The sequence below is a fragment of the Crocodylus siamensis genome, chromosome 12, assembly GCF_052110815.1.
Source record: "Crocodylus siamensis isolate JL-2025a chromosome 12, ASM5211081v1, whole genome shotgun sequence".
In the NCBI taxonomy this organism is placed as follows: domain Eukaryota; kingdom Metazoa; phylum Chordata; order Crocodylia; family Crocodylidae; genus Crocodylus; species Crocodylus siamensis.
The window spans coordinates 44,705,833-44,722,840 of NC_143406.1; the positions used below are offsets into that span (position 1 = coordinate 44,705,833).

The 17,008-nt window shown below is 42.2% G+C and overlaps 1 protein-coding gene across 2 annotated transcripts in view; it reads right to left on the minus strand.

The window, feature by feature from the left end:
* The window catches only part of SMURF1 (SMAD specific E3 ubiquitin protein ligase 1), a 55,549-nt gene that overhangs the window by 21,494 nt on the left and 17,047 nt on the right, over positions 1 to 17,008 (minus strand). For both annotated transcript variants that reach the window (XM_090023292.1, XM_090023291.1), the window contains exons 2-5: positions 2,405 to 2,443; positions 1,432 to 1,540; positions 687 to 820; positions 470 to 535 (exon numbers count right to left, since the gene is read on the minus strand). In XM_090023292.1, the coding sequence (XP_089879418.1) occupies positions 470 to 535; positions 687 to 820; positions 1,432 to 1,540; positions 2,405 to 2,443 (348 nt within the window). The remainder of the gene's footprint in view (positions 1 to 469; positions 536 to 686; positions 821 to 1,431; positions 1,541 to 2,404; positions 2,444 to 17,008) is intronic.

The window sequence follows — 17,008 nt, forward strand, 5'->3', positions numbered from 1 at the left end:
ACATCTCAGGATTGTTAGCACCAGAAATGCACAAAACAGTACAGAAACTGTATACGACTCTAGGACAATGGCTCTCAACTTTTTAGGCACCCCTGGACAGACTGGAGGCATCCCTTAGAAAATGCCAGTTCTTAATTTCCACTTCTTTTTTTTGACTGCAGAAAAACAACAGAGCAGTTTTTCTGCTGCAAAGCACTCAGAAAGATCACAACTATGGGTTTCATTTTCAAATGTCTGGGTTTACCTTGTGAATCACACTTGAAAACCTTACAGTGCTGAGATCCTTGAAAGGATTTCAAGGCATCTCAGGGTGGTATACACCCTACCTTATAAAAGAATCAGTGCTCAAAAAAAATAGCTGTGAAAGATACCTGTAGGAAGGTTTTTCATTTTTTTTATTTCTAATATAGCACCTGTCTATATTATTTTCATCCAAGTAGACGGAAATTTAAACATAAAATATTCTTACCCACTATTTGGCCTCGTACTGCATCGGTATCTGTGGGATTTAGTTTGCATAGATCCAAACGCTGGTCTGCAAATAAAAAAATCAGTAGAAAAACTCAACCCAAGAAAATATTGAACTGAAGATGATAAAACTTCCTACTCACTGCTCAAATGTGCATCACAATGGAGTCTTGCAAATTATCTTTTTGAAAGTACACTAGATTGGGAACTATTCTTACATCCAGTATCTTTTAGTCGGCTGATGGCGTTGGAGAGGAGTCGGACACACCCCAGGAAGCCAGCTCCCTGTTTCTTGTGGATTTTCTTGTGGTTCCATACGCTGATAGTTATGGAATCCGTTTTCCCAACATATCTAGAGGAACACATATTAAGGGAATTCAAAACTGGATTCTTCATCACTCCACAAACATTATACTTTCCTCTATTCGGGAAGACTTCTACTGTCCTTTTTTTTGGGGGGGGGGGGGGGAGGGGTTATTTTGGTCATACTACATTGTAAATAGGTAAACATTTATTATTTGACAGCATTATTAGTAAGTTTGCATGCTGCCATTTTAACATGCCGGTAAACTGATGATGCCCCAATTCTTGTGAATTGCAGATTACCTCATTAAAAGCTATGCAGCATATGAGCTCACTAATGTAAAAACATTTTTCTTAAACTCAGGCTTTTATTATTTTGAAGAAAATAATGCAACAAGGCGAATGCTTATGAATAGCATCACTGCAGAGACTTAACTAGATTTAATATGCTGCGTCTCCAATATGAAAACATGCTTTAAAGTCAAGCACTTAAGTAGTAAAATGTCCATAAAGAAAAAACTTCAGATTTGTTTTAACTGCAAGCGATTACAACAAAGTTAAACTTAACAAGCATGAGATGGAAGGAAGGTGGCTTGATTTTAAATGCATTTGATTTTCTGGTTGGACACCTAGAACATTTATGCAGAACAAATAACTCACAGATCGTAATGCTGGTTCCATTTGGGGTCCAACGTATTCTTCACAGTGTCAGTTGAATGGCACTGGCCTGACCCATCTACTACTATTTTTGCAAATGGGTCAGGAAGTCCTGCAGAGGGGGAAAAAAAGATACAACAGGATCAAATGCCTTGAAGAGATAGAAGAGAAAAAGAAAACCTGTTTCATCTATTGACCGAGCCAAGATGATACATGTGCATTACAAGGGTGTAAGAAGTTTCAGTTTTAAAGTGATCGACTTTTTAGTTATCTTACAGAAGGCTAATAATGTGGTCATCTCAAATTTGGCTGTTACACCCCTTTTTTGTGTAGATTTCCATTTCTTCCCAACCCTGCCAAGAGTTTTTAACATTCTTGCAAGAAAAATTTCCAATTTGCTACCCTCAATTTCTTTTAATAGCTTCAGTACAGACAATGAGTTCCTAATCAGATGTTTGGTTTCTCTTGTGATGAGAATTTACTCATGCTTCTAATCTATGGAGAATGACGGACTCATTTAAGATACAAATGTCACCTATTAAATTAACCATAGTCCAGTTAAATACATGGGTTTACACTGTAACTATACATTGCTAATCCACTACTGGGGCATGACATTTAGGCTCCAGCACTGGTCTGGTAATTTATAACCTTGACATGCTTTACGAAGAGTTCTTACACCACCTCTGAAAAATATTATTGTTCTTTTGTAAAAGGAACATAGTATGTCACAGTAGTGCCAGTCAGAACCAGGACTCGGGAATTCGTGTCCCCCGCCACTCCTGTGGCTAGGCTGCCTGTCTGTAAGAGTAACAGGAACCTAAGTATTAACGCAATGTTACTGGCAACCCTGAAAATAATCCCTAAACCTACCACAGTAAAAAATGACATGCACAGCAGGCAAGACAATGATTTACTGTTTAAAAGACAAGGGTGAGAACAGCAGCATAAATTTATAGGGTTAGAAGTGACTTACTGAAGAAATCTTTCTTTGCAAGGTTCTTGGCACATAATACTGCAAAACAAGAACACAGGGTTATGACCTCTGAAAGCCTTGGTTTAAAATAACTTCAATAAACACAGCGATTATGGACCTCACATTAGAGCCTGGTCTCCATTTTACATTAAAAACGAACAAGTTAAATATGAGCACCGCCGTCTTCCTGCCCCCAGTGGTTTTGAGACTAGTATCACTTCTGGGTACATTTACAGAGAGGCAAAACCCCTGTTGCCTTGACCCTCCTAACTCCACACAAACCAAAAAACCCCCAAAAAACGTAGACTGGCATGCATTACTGGCATTCTGTTAATAAGACCCCAAGCCCAACTTGCGGTAAGCGCCTTTCTAAGTATGGCAGCTTTAGCAAACTTCCCAAGGCAGAAAGTTCTTTCAGTATGTGATCTGAAAAGGGCTCGCTTCTCTTACTCAAAATCAACACAGGGACGTAGATCAGCATCCTTTATTCAAGTCGTTGTTACTATACTAGGATTTTTTTTTAAACCTTTGGATGTGGCCTCCTACCGATCCCAATTTACTCCACTGCAATCTGCTGGCAAATTCAGTTTCTTGCACGCAAAGATATTCTGACATTTCACAAAACGAGATGAAAGGGAGGAGGAAGTGCACATCGCAAGAGCCCTACAGCAGTTTTCAAATACAAAATTCTTTTTGCCCTAGATATGCCAAAGTGCTATGCAAAAGAAGACTGACAAAAGGCAGCAAAAGTTCTCCATCGCTGTCTTGAAGGGCCACGATCAGACAGGATTTCTGTCTTCCCAAATCTATAGGAAAGGAGACTACCTCAAAACGAGGTCAAGTGGAAAGGCTAGGTCTAATTATCTCCGTTTCTGAAAGGCTACCTTCTATAACAGACTCCAATCCTTATTATGCTATTAAAGTAAGATCTTTCCAACATCTGGCTTCAGTTCCAAAAAGTTATCCAACATTTTTTAAACTCTTGTAACAGGAGTTAAGTCTAATATTAATCTTACTATCTTAAAGTTAGGTATTACACCTTGGCTCACAGAAGACAACTAGAAAACAGTGTTTAATTTATGTAACACTACTTGTTGAAAATGTTCCCTTTCTGCCTAGATGACACTTCATCAAGATGCTCATGTAATTTTTAAGCTCTCTTTTTTCTTTTTTTTCTTTTTTTTAAAATCAACAATCCCTCTCATCCCTAGCTCATCTTGAGGCTAAGAGGTTCCTCTTGCACCCCGAATCGTCACTGGAAGCGTCACTTTTCCCAGTCTAATCTCAGAGAAGAAGTGGCAGGAAAAGCATCTCACCAAGTCTGTGTTTGTATAGTCCTTTTGTTTCTTAGAGGCTCTGCTACCTGCTTCTCCCTCGACTGGGGTGGAAGAGAAAAAGGCTACCAAAGAACCACTATGAGCAAAACCAGCACTGCACCAGCTCATAATGATGTGGGAACCAAGTGAAGCAGTCCAAACTAATTTGCCATTCAACCTGAATAAGCAGCAAAAATAAAAATCGGTTTTAAATCCTTTGCTTAGCAACAATTAAAGAAATAGCCATTTAAATAGTTTTTTTATTGGTCTTTTTTTTTTTTTTTTTGAATTGCCAGACTGCCTGATCACAGAATCCTTCATTCATAAACCTTATTTCTGCTTTGGAAAAAAACGGAGAAAAAACATAAGAGAATAAATATATGGGGGGAGGGGAGGAGAGTACCAGTGGGCTGAGGGGTGGTGAAGCAGACTCGTAAGTGTCACACTAGCTGAAATGTCTATTTTAAGAAGTCCCCTTAAATAATGGAGTTTTTCAGCCTCTTACCACGTTTCCCAACTAGAATTTTTGAAAGCAGAAATAGGGGGAAATTTCCAAAACAAGGCAGAGCCCTACACATAAATCTCACTGTTAAAGTGAATTAATGCTAACCCCAATTTTGGAGTGTTTTCTTGTAGCTACCTATTGGTAACAGCTTTTGAATGAGAGTTACTGCAAGCTCTTTAGCTATTAAAGAATTAGATTCAAATTATTTTTACCGGTTTTGGGTCTGCTGTAGTTGCCGACTGCTGCCAATTTTAGTTGCAAACTGTGAAACCCTCAATTTTAGGTTAAAAACTATTATTTCTTTCTAGTAGCATAAAAATGCTGTCACATAACAAATAGCCAAGAAGGCTTTACAGAGCAATCTCAGCAGCCGGCCTGCCAAAGCTGTGTCTTTGGCTCCATTCCATTATTTGCACACTAAACTCACTGAAGCAAAAATACTTTCAGCTGCCCTGTCAATGGGTTTACTTTAAAAAAACAAAGACATACACACAGAAAGTGCTCTTTAGATTTATAAATGCACGTAAACAGATACATGACAAAAGGTGCTCCGGGAGCACTGTGGTAGGAACTGGTCCTGGTGATACCTGCCAGACTTTCATAAAGTGCACTAACACCCATGAAGCTTTACTGGCAACTGGCACTACTCTGCTCCAGGGTTATTTTTGTGGGTTGCAACATTATAATGAGGTTTACTGCTTGTGGTGTGGAAAAAAAAAAATCACTGCATTGGCTGCAAAAATGCAGGGGGGTGGGGGTTAAGCATGCCATACTGGCTGCTTGCCTGCTGCCTTTCAGATTCTGGTTCAGTTGCATACAATGGGGCAGATCCTAATGCACCTATTAGGGAACTAGACGGACGTAGGCATCTACGTGTGATCCTGTTGCAACCTGTTGGAGTCTCTGAAAACCCATTAGTGCATCTATTTTTGTAACATGCTGTCATCTAAGCCTTAAAGCTAAGTCATAAAAAAGCAGTGAAGAGTAGGAAGATCCACCCACCTTTTGTATTAACAGGTTTTCAGGGACTAGAGCAAAATAGAATAAGATCACATTTCCATGCCTAATAGGTGGAGTAGGATCTGGTCCAATATTCTTTACTTTCTGTTCAGCCGTTGTGTCATCTTGAGGAGCACTTTTATATGCATGCCACAAAAGCCTTTATATTTAGAGGGTAATATTTATTAATGGTTTGGGGATCATTAGAGATTAAATGCTGTGTAAGTACTTGCCATTCGTTACCAGGGGTGACATCAAAGGCCAGCTGCATAAAGCATGACTGCAGAAGCATATCTGCTAGGAAGGAAGGAAGGTTTGTCTTTTTCCTCAATGTCAATGCTCACTTTAGAGACATCTTCAGTGTAGAAGTAACTTGAGTTCCTACACCCAACGTGGTCCTCTTGAATTAGCTACACTCAAGAGAGAGTGCCCACAATGCAAAATAATACGAGCAGCTGCATCTTTGGTGCTGGTGTGTGGCACTAAAACTTGGATCATCTTGCAGGATTCACAGGCACTGTCATAAGCTGAGTCACTACGATTTCTTCCCCTACTGAACTTGCGTCTCTGACACAAAAGAATTATGGGAAGGCACTGGAGGACCTGCAACTAGCTTCGGCACTAGCCTGCATCCATGCCAGAGGAATCATGTTTGCATTTTAGCCACCCCCTCCTCCTCGTCTCAGGCCAGCCAACTCAAGTTAACAGCACAACTGCAAGTCAAAGCAAGGCTTTGGGTGTGTGGACAGGGCTTGAACTGGGAGCATCCAAGTTAGTGTTCAGGTAATGTCTGCAGAGAAAAAGCAAGCCTTCTGAGAATGCTTCTTTCCTCTCAAGTATTATAAGATACTAGCAGAGCTGTACTGGTCACCTCTGTTCTTCCCCTGGCCATAGCAGGTTGTCACAAATGTATTTTTGACAGCATTCCAGCAGACGCTCAGCTCCATACTATGCTTAATCAGCCATCAGTCCAAACTGCCAGGCCGGAGGACCGAGAAACAAACGTTTTCAGGTGAACTTCTCTCTCTCACATTAGCACTTCAGTTGGCCATTTCTATTAAAAGCATCGACATTTTTAGTGATGTTGCTGTTTGGGTTCTTGTTTGTACAAACTAGTGAAAAAGCTTCTTTAGGAAATGGGAGAAGCTGACATGGGAAACAGAAAACCCTACCAAACAAATGATGCATCATAATTAATGCCACATGTCAGTCAAGGGCAAAAGGCTGCAAACTAGCCGAGATACTATTTCTGTATTTTGAAGACTTCACATCTGCTCTAACGTTTCCAGAGGGCATATAGTATGCAACTCCCAAACACAGTGAATATGCCTACATGAGATGCTTTACAGTGCAGTAGAGACGATTACTGAGCAGTAAGCATCCACGTCTACACATGCAGATGCTTACTGCACAGTAACTGGCTTTAATCGCAAGGAAATTTGCTACCTGCAAATGCAAGTAGCAAATTTACTCGAGATTAGTAATTGTGCAATAGTGCATGTGTATGTTAGAAATGGAGTATTGTTAGAAATGCACAGCTTGCATCTTGCACCTGATAAGAAAGAAACACTGCCAAGGACTTTTTTCCTTGCCCAGCCTCGCCACAGCTTTTCTTATACTAAATCGCAGACTCTCCCCCAGCTTCTCCCTAGCCTCTCTCATACAGATTACAGAAGCTGGAATTCAACTGACTGTGTCCTTGAAAGGGGGGGGGTGTTGAACTCTTGGTGACCTATAGTAGTCTCTGAGCATGCTTAATTAGCTGATGCATATTTACCTCTCCGCCCTGCATACTTAAGTAGTTAATTATAATATACATGCGATGTATGTAGTGATGTAACCACATGTATGCTTGTATGAAACGGAAGTGAGCTGTAAGAGTTCCTGTTTCTGCACACGTGCCCAGGAGGAAAAAGATAAATACAGCCTGCAAAATTCCTTGGTGGGTTCAGAGTAATCTGAGTTTTTGACTCTGCTCTGACCCTATTTGCAAATACACCTTTTGTGCCATCTAATGAGTGTGTGTCTGTGATTTTGGTGGCCTCCAGAGAAACGAACCGCTTTAAGCATCATGTAGACACCTGAGCATGAGCAAACTTGCTCCCAATCAGCAGGAGATTACTCCCTGTCCCCAGGAGCTGCCTGGGGACAAGGAGAACCAGGGCAGGGACAGTGTCCCCATGCCCCAGCAGTAGGGAGCTCCCAGCCCCTGCTCATGACTGCAGAATGGAAGTGGGAACTGTCCCAGCCAGAGGCAGATCCTGGCCCTGTGCCCCATGCAGGTGATTGAGGCATAGAACTTGGAAAAAGCTGCAGAGATGGGGCAAGTCCCAGCTGCCTGCCCTGATCCTCCCGTGAAGAAGCTAGCAGTGAGCCCCTGGCTGGGTAGGGGCTCCCACCTAGTCAGGGAATCACCGTTAGTTGTCCCACCGGCGGATCAGGGCAGGGGGCTGGGACTTGCCCCTCCCCTGCAGCTCTTTCCAAATCCCCTGTCCCTGATCAGGGAGCCAGGGCCAGGAGCTTCCTGCTGGTGGGGCAAGGAGACATTGTCCCCACCTGGGCTCCTGTGGCAGAGCCCGCCCTGACAGCAGCCAGCCCCCTGACAGGAGACAGCGCTCTCCTGGCTCCATGCTCTCTGCCCACCTCGGGGCTGGCACCCAGGGGGAAACCTAGACCTCCCCCAGCTGGTGCAGGGCTAGGAGCAGCAGATCTTCTCCTGCATCCCTGCACATGTAGATGCTTACCTGGGGTGGGTTTACTCTACAATAATTTAGTAAGCCACCCCCTTCCTGCCCCACCTCTGAAGCAAATGCACATGTAGATATGCCCAGTGGTAACTTAAAAAGGATCTTTGTTGCTACCACTATAAAAAGAACAGAATACTATTCTATAGCCATAGTTATTTATGCATTTGATTTAAGAGTCATTTCTCAAATTGAATGGTTTTCTACTGTTTATATTTATTCTTAAAACTGCCTTTTTTTTTTTCCCCAGGCAGCAATATATTCCATTATTCAAAGCTCAAACACAGGAGGAAAAAAACCCAAAAACCTGAATGACGTTTGAGGGCTGCAAAGCAAGCCAAAGTGATTTGAGTGTTAAAAAAAAAAAAAAAAATTAGAGACAGAAACCACACACCACATGCTGCATTAATACTGTGATCCAAGATTAAAGACCTTAGCTGAATCTGTTAATTGAAATCACTTCTCATCCAAATGGCTCACTGTAGTTTGTGTGGAAAATATTCTGAATATCACCAGCAACCCTCCCTAAACTGCCTTTGAGAGAACAGGTCTGCTTGCTGTTTCTATGTACATATCCTTAAAATGAGACTTCACTGCAGATAAATGTCTCTGTTTTCATTTCCACCACTAGGCAACACTTGAAGGTTTTAAGTGTTTTCTCTTAGGTTAGCAATCATTTATATTTGATATGGTTTTGAAGGAGAAAGCAGCAGTTTAACAAAAAAGGAAGACTGCTAAAGGTACCAAGTGTGTAAAGATACAGAGACTTTAAAGCTAACCACTAAAACATACTATTTTATTAAAGTTAAATCACCTACAAACACTAGTGCACCCACCCGGTCTATTCTATTCGCCTCTTGTTTTCTCCGTGTTCATTTTTCGCTTTTTGACTTAAATTTTGCAAAGGTACTCCTAAAAAAAAGGGGGGGGGGAGGCCAAGGCCTCCTGTATACTTCAGGCTTTGAAAGGTGTCTGAAGGTTTAATGTATTTAACTTTTCAGTAATCAAATCTGGATCTCTCTGGTACCTAATGCTGAGAGAGGAGAAGCTTAAATTGAAGTCTTATACAGTACAGAGTCCATGCAACCTGTAATTAGAACATTTTGCAGACATAAGACAGCTCACTTTTATTAATGATCAGCAATGTCAAGTTTGCAATCTGACAAGCAAGCAAGCAAGCGATTCAATGAAAACACAGATCAGATTCTAACATATTTAACGCATTCTACAAACTCAAGCTAGCATGCTTAAGACCTGAGAATCTTTCATTCTGCCCCTACAAAGATTTCTCTCAATTAACAAAGAGAAAGGGTTGCTAGACTTATATTTCCCCAAGTCTCTATGCAGCCCTTTTATGTAGAATAAAGTAAAACCACTTTTCTAGGCGCATTCTTTCATGGACTGCAACACGCTTTATATACATAGTTATAAATATTTGGTATCTTTGAAGCGATCTGCAAAAAGCCATGCACTGAGAAAAAGCCATTTCATTAATCCAGAGCTAGTGATTAACATGACAAGAAAACATCTAGTTAGCAAAGGATAAAAAAAAAAATAATACAAATCAGCTCTACATATGAACATAAGTATGACAGTTCTCACAATCTGGACTCACTGTGGGCCTCTTCAGCAGAGCGCAAGGGCCCAGCACGATGCAGGATAAAACAGATCTATGCAGGAGAAGCAAATTCAATTGGGCCTGTATATGTGCCTGTGGGAAGGTACCTAACTGGGTGGATATGAAACTAGGGGACTTGTATGAGTTATGGAACTGGTTAAAGGGATTTGGGGGGAGGAGAAAGAAGATTGGTAACTGAATTCAGTTAATACTGACATTTTGAAATATATGTAAATTTAATTTGCCAGATGCGGAAAAGCATGGAAATAGAGAACAAAAGCTGGTCAAGATGGGGAGAGGCACATCGTATTTTCACATACCTTTCTTCGTCCCTCTCTGTCATTACTTATCCATAATTAGTGCTGGTCCCAAACACTACTTCCTAGTTTAAATATTTCCTTAAATGCCCCTAAAATCCTAGGGTCCTTATATTTATGATCCACTGGTGCCTCCCAATACAGCAAAACCATACTTACCCATACTCCTCTCCTGCACATTTGTGCCAAAAACCTTCCTACTCCCCCCCACATAAATCTCCTCTTCTGGAATGAGCCAGGAAACCCAAAAAGCTAGAAATATCTGGTTAGTGCAGCCATCCCCACCCCAAAAACTCAGTCTTTGAAAGTGGGGCAGTCTCTGCAGGTTATTTGCTAGTCCTAAACATGTGACCCCTAGCTATATTCAAGACCTACTTACCAGCTGCACCTCTTATCTGAATCTCCCCCATTTTTACCAGACACTCCTCAGCCCTACAAAAGGAAGGCAACTTAGACTGTAGACCAGCGGTTCCCAACTTTGAGGTTGCAACCCCCACAATAGGGGTCGCAACAATAAAAAAAAAAAGTGGGGTTGCAAACACACTTGACTTATAAGTTAAAAAAAAAAAAAAAAAAAAAAAAGCAGGAAAGGGCAGGTTCCCCTTGCAGCTGGCACAGTTCCAGCCTGCAAGGGGCTGCAGGGAATGGGAGGAGGGCCATCAGGCAGAAGGTGCCACATGCATGTGTGCATGCACACATGTGGCAGCCAAGCAGTATGGAAAGCAGCTCCCTCAAGGTAGGTCTATGGGGGGCAGATTAAGGCCCCCATGATGAGAGGGAGAGGAAGGGGGCAGGCCTGGGACTGGAAACACTGCCCAGCTGGGCCAGTGCATGGGGCCCAGGGCTGGAACAGCAATGCAGGCCCCACCTGGGGGAGCAGGATGGAGCCTTGGGTGGCTCATCCAGGGGGGTTGGCTCCCTACCACCAGGCACGCTCCTGGCATGTCATACGCCCCCCAGATTTATGCATGGGGTGGAGAAGGATGCATGCTGCCTGCTGTGGGCTTGGAACTCCCCACCCTTTTGACCTCCCCTAGGGTCACGCTGGGTCTGTCCACAGCCCAGCAGGCGAGACCCAGCGAGGGAGAGCAGAGCATGGTGGGAGCCGCACACTGGCCACACCACCATAGTTAGGCACCCCGTACCCACCTGGTGCAACTCTGCACTGCTGTCTCTGCTGCTGCTGGGTGGGCAGGGCGTGCTTCGCCATGGCAGCACGGCTGGCATGGGGGTCCAAGCAGCAACACCAAGCCTTCCTGCCCCACTCTGCCCTCCCATGCCACGTCCCACCCACTGGGCCCCAGAGGGTAGGGTAGCAGGGTGGGGAGCCCTCAGCCCAGAGCAGGCAGCCTGCATCCTCTCCCCCGCCAAGGGCTCCATTCTGGCCGTGCTGTCTACCAGGGAGAGGGGATGTTTATCCTACCTGCATCATTTTGGGATCACAAAACAGTTTCCAATACTTTAATGGGGTTATGCTGAGGAAAAGGCTGGGAAGCACTGCTTTAAATGGCCATTTTCAAAAAGGGATATGCATCATTCCCATTTTAAGCTCAATAAGAGAGCTGAGAACAGAACTCACATCTCCCAACTACCAGGTTAGTATTATATTGACAAGACAGTGCTACCTTGACACTTGAATGAAACACAGGCACAGACCTTCACTGGGAAGAAAGTAAAAGCCTCAGGCTTTTCAGATCTAGTGCATAATGTCAGAACTACAACCCCAAGAAAATAAATCAAACTCTCTTTCCTCTTTCTAATAAACATTGCCATCAAATTTGATCAAGTAAATCTTCTATGAAATGCCCACAAATAGACTGCCATCTACTTAGGAGTACATTATGCTCTCATCTTCAGCTACAGTCTATCACATACTGGACACAACGCGGAGATACCCATTATTATTCTCGTTGCAGTGCAAACTTTCCAAACAAAAAACTTTCAACTTGAAATTTAAACGTCAGGAACTATAATTGTGTAATTCCATCGCAGCTTTTATATGTGAAGCATCTGAGATTTGTCTGTGCTGTTCATTTTATGCATGTAGACTCAACACACCCAAGTTATAGCTGCTGTAGTAACCATAATTCTCGACTTGAGCACTCCTGGTTTAAGAAATATTTAAGAAATAAAAGTCTCATCTCCTAGCTCACGGACCAGATCCAGTCCACGGAGCAATGTCATTTGGCCGGCAAGGCTCACCATGCTTCTGAAAATGTGGTGATAGGGGAACAGTGACAGCTAACTGCTGTTTCCTTGCTGTCATGTTTCTAGACCCAGAGAGAGTCCTGCCAGTTGGACTGCATGACCCTGTGTGCTAGATTGAGCATGTGGAGCCAATCAGGGTGGCACAAGACCAAGTGGGGCCAAGCAATCCTGGCATGCAGAGGCAACACAGGGCCTGATCCTAGCACACAGACCAGTGCCACAAAAAACTCATCTGACCTGTGGAGTTAAAACATTGAGCAGCACGTTCTTCGACTTTGTTATTTTTTTTAAAAAAGGAAAAAGAAAATAAGCAATTCTATATGAATGTTTTACACCTATATAGGATCACACATTGAAATAAGCACCGATGCTCAGAGTTCACTGCCCTAAGTTAAAAAATGTGCTGCAAAGTCCTATGCAGCAGTTCATATTCTTCAAATTGCATTAAAATTTTCAAGGAATCAATCCCTACTGAAGTTTGAAAAATCAAGCTGTTAGTTACCCGAGCACTTACAAAGCATCTGGAAAAAAATTCTTAAAGCATGAGAAACATGTTTCTCCACCCACATGCACTCATAACTCAGATTCCAAACTAAATTTTACCAAACTTGCCAAAACATATTCTGCACTTTTAACGCTTGCTGCTTACAAGAGAACTATTTTTTCCAGTGATGTACAAATGTCAGTACATGACAGACACTTGATCAAAAGTTATGTGTTTGGCCTAAAGTCATAGAGGGCAAATCTAGGGCAAAGCTGGGAATTAAACTCTCATCTCCCCCTCTAGCCATTAGTCCACTCTCCTTGCCTTTCCATAAAATAAGTACTTTTTTGAACACTGTAAGCATTCTAAGCCATAGTATGAGCAATGTGCGTATAGTTTTCTGCAGTGCACTAGACGAGTGGCAAGTAGTTAATGCAGCTGAAAACCTGGAATCTGAATTTAAGTATTCATTCTAACCAGGAAAGATGAAAAAAAGTTATAAAGATTAACCTTAAAGACAAGTTTAATCTACAGCTGAAATCAAGCCTTTGAGATAACATTGACAGTGCCACACTCATTGGGTAGGGAAGTACAAACAAAGTAAAATGCAGAGTGCAAAGTCCACATACCAGATTGTGCCAACCTAAATACCAGGAGGGCAGATTTTTGCAAGTAGCAGCGACCATTTAAAGTCCCAATTCAGGTAACTAAATTTTTTCTTAAAATAAAATGAGCCGTTTTAAAATACATCATTTTAGTTCTTCTTCTTCTACCGTCTGTTCTATATTCCTTTATCCAAAGCAAAAAAGATCAACAGCATTGAAGTACATTTATGTGTTTTCGTAACCAGTTCATGAGGCTCAAAAGATAAGGGTGAAGTAATGCCCACAAAGCAGCTTTTTTTCCCCCCCTTCCCAAAGCATATCCTTGTATCAAACAAGCTTGACAATCTTTACAAATAAAAGTACACATCTATATATTCTGAGGTTCAATTTTGTGGGGGGGTTTTTTAATCAGAAAAATCAGAGCTCTCCCTGCCCCCTTTGCTCATCAGGACATGGGTCCAACTGCAGTTGTCCCCCATGGCCCCTTCTGCTGCTTTATGGTGCTGTGCAGCCCTGACATGCTGGTGCCCCTCACTCCACAGCCACAGCTCCCCCAGCCTTGCTGGTGTCCCGCACTGGGATCCCAGTGGCCAGGTGGCAGCAGCAAATCTCACTGCCCCACTCTGCCCTCCCACAATGGGTTGCGGAAGCAGCTTGGTGCTAGTCTGCAGCTCCATGCCCCACTGCGGGTACACAAACCTGGGGAGCACATGCCCCCCCCCCATACCCTGCCAACACTTCACCTATGGCACCCAACCCCTCCTCAGGAGGGCACGTAGCAGCACGGAGCCAGCCATCCCCTCCAGACAAGCCACCCAAGGCTTCATTCTGCTCCCTGGCTGCACATTCCCATCCCATCCCTGGGCCCTGTGCACTGCCTGGCTAGGCAGTACCCCCAGTACCAGCTGCCAACCCTGCCCAACTCCTTCCTTCACTATGGGAGCTTGGCACGAGCTGCCACTTCCTCAATCTGCCTGTCCTCCTGTACCACTTGTGCTCCCCACCCCTCTGCCCCACAGACTTACCTGCAAGCAGCTGGAGAGCCATTCTCCACCGTACTCCCTGGGGCTGTATTGCTGGCTACATGCACACGTGCGTGTGTGTACACACATGCACGTGAAGTCCCCTGCCTCTCACTGGCTTCCTCCTGCTGGTCCCAGTCCCAAGCAGCACCTTGCAAGGGGAAATCCACGGTTTCCCACATTTGTCTCCTTTAAAGGAGAAAATCTGTGTTTTTCTGCAGCAAATGGAAAACCTGGCTCCCTGTTCATTGTCAAGTATTGTCTCCAGCCCCATTTAGACGCTTTGTTAGGCTCTAAAGAATTCATTTACAAAATGAACGGTTTACAAAAAAAGGGGAATTTTTTTTCAGGTTCATAGGGTTCATATGTTTTGGAACAGAAAACATCTAAAATATAACAAGGCAACACCATGGTAGTAGACTACTGCCAAATGGTAAACGGCTCTAAAACCTTTTACCAAGTCATGGGCTGGGCTCTGGTTTTAATCCAACAATCCTTTTCCATTCCTGTATTTTGTTCCTTACGTTGTGTCCCACTCTGTCTCCCTATGTCCATCCTGCACCTTGGACTGACTTAAGTAACTCAACAAAGCCTGTTTCGGCAAGCCAAATTTTTGCCTCTCGATCTCCCACAACGAAATACATTTCTCACACCAGCTTATATATCATTGGGTCCTGGCAGTTTCTCACTCCCACTGTATGCCTTTATCCTATATTCTCCATCCAAAGGACAAGCATTTTTTCCCCAGTTCAAATCCTGAAATTTCCGTGTGAAGTAGTGTTTTGTGACTGTGCCAAGCACTGGTTGGGATTTACAGTCCCTCATGTAGAGTGTATGAATCTTCAGAAACTGCCTTCAATGCAAAACGCTACTTAATTTACTTGGGGAAAACCATGCCAAGAGATACAAGGACAGAATTCTGATGAACGGTATGTGGTAAAAACAAATCATGTGAAATTAAATTTCAAAACACAGACAATAAGACGGTAAAACAAAAAATCTGGATATTTGTTCTAATAAGCTACAAGAAAAAGAATTAAAATGAAAATAAGTCTACTGGTAATTTTATGGACAGTGGGATTTTTTTTATGACAGATCAACGTCTGGTTTTCATCAAACGTTCAACAGGTTGCAACAGCTTAAAAACAAGATCAATGTTATTTAAAAAATGAATGGAGTTATGTGTAAGCTGTAAACTATGTAGCCTACTAATTCATCCCATAAGAACTCAGATGTATTATTAATATGCAGGACTTTAGTTAAACAACTTATATGGAACACTATCTTAAGTGGAAGATACAGACCTTACTTTAGCCAAAGCTTGGCACTTAGCTGGCGCTGGAATCGGAAGCCACCAGAAAGGGAAAAAGAGCTTTAAGAACAACATTAGATAGGAGGAAATGAAGAGTAAATTTAATCCCGCTTAAATACATAATTATAAAGAAACCTTAAAACTGAAATGTAATCTTGAAAGAAACATTGGCCGAGCAACAAAATAAGACTTTACAGGATACCCCACGCACATGCTCCTGTACAGCTCAGTGATGGAACTGGAACTAACCACTTCCTATACACTGGATCACAAGGAACGGTTTCAACCCTAAATTAACCTCCGATACCAAAAGTTCAACTTCTTAGCAAAGTCATACTGTGCTCCCTCATATGAATACTTGTTCCAAAAGACTTAGCCAAATTCTTGCAGTACAAACACGTTAAGAATCATTCAAAACACCACTAGCTGGAAATACCTGTCAGAAATAAAGAGAGTACTGAAACAGAAACAAGTTGTTTTTATTCATCGCCCACATTTGACCATGTGAAAATTATGAGTGAAGTTTTGACATATGGTATCACACATCATTCCCTCTGGGCTTCTCCAACTGTTACTGAACCTAATTTAGCCATTTACGGCCAAACACGTGGTGGACACAGTCAAACCACATTCACATTCAACACCAGTTACAGGAACTATGATCTCCTCTAGAGTCACACTGCCAGCAAGACTAGAAGTCAACTAACTTTAAGAGTTAACCAACTCCCACCAATTCAATCCACTGTATCTGGAAAAAAACATTTCTAAAGCTATTAATATTAAGGTACTTATTGATCTGTTTTTGTTTCCATTAAATCTTCTTTAAATCTACCTTACTTCAATCAGATAGGGCAAGACAGACAATAACTCGATCAGATCCCAGAAGAATATAAAGAGGCTCATGGAAATCTGAAGATCAAGACCAGTGTTTTCAAACGTAAGTCCGTATGTTGCACCTAAACATAAATTTGAGGAACCTAGAGCACACATTTAATTTTAAGAAAGGCATTCAAGATCCGGAACTCCCACGTATTTCAAACAGAAACCATGAGCAAAAAAAGAAAAAAGAAGAAAAAAGGATTCAAAATCAAACCAAGTATTTATTTAAATATGGACGAAGGTGTTTGAATTCAGAAACAAGTTTGAAAGTTTTGACATAAAGCGAGCATCCTATGTTGGCAAAGGACTAGCAAGGTGTCCAAATTTTATTAGGAATTCAAATAAGCATTAGGGTACCAGCCTGGATTTTAAATACGGCATGTCTATTCCCGATTAGAACATTACTCTCAAATTTTGGAAAGCACTATGATAAATTTCACAATAAATTTTCTACGTGTTCATGCTGTTATTAAATCTTCACAGTCTATGTATTCCAATATATTTATTACATAGTTTTTTAAAATGATTTTTCTTATTCGCATTTGGACATTTTAAGCGTACCCCAAAGTCTCCAGTGAAGCTGTCTTGTGTGGAG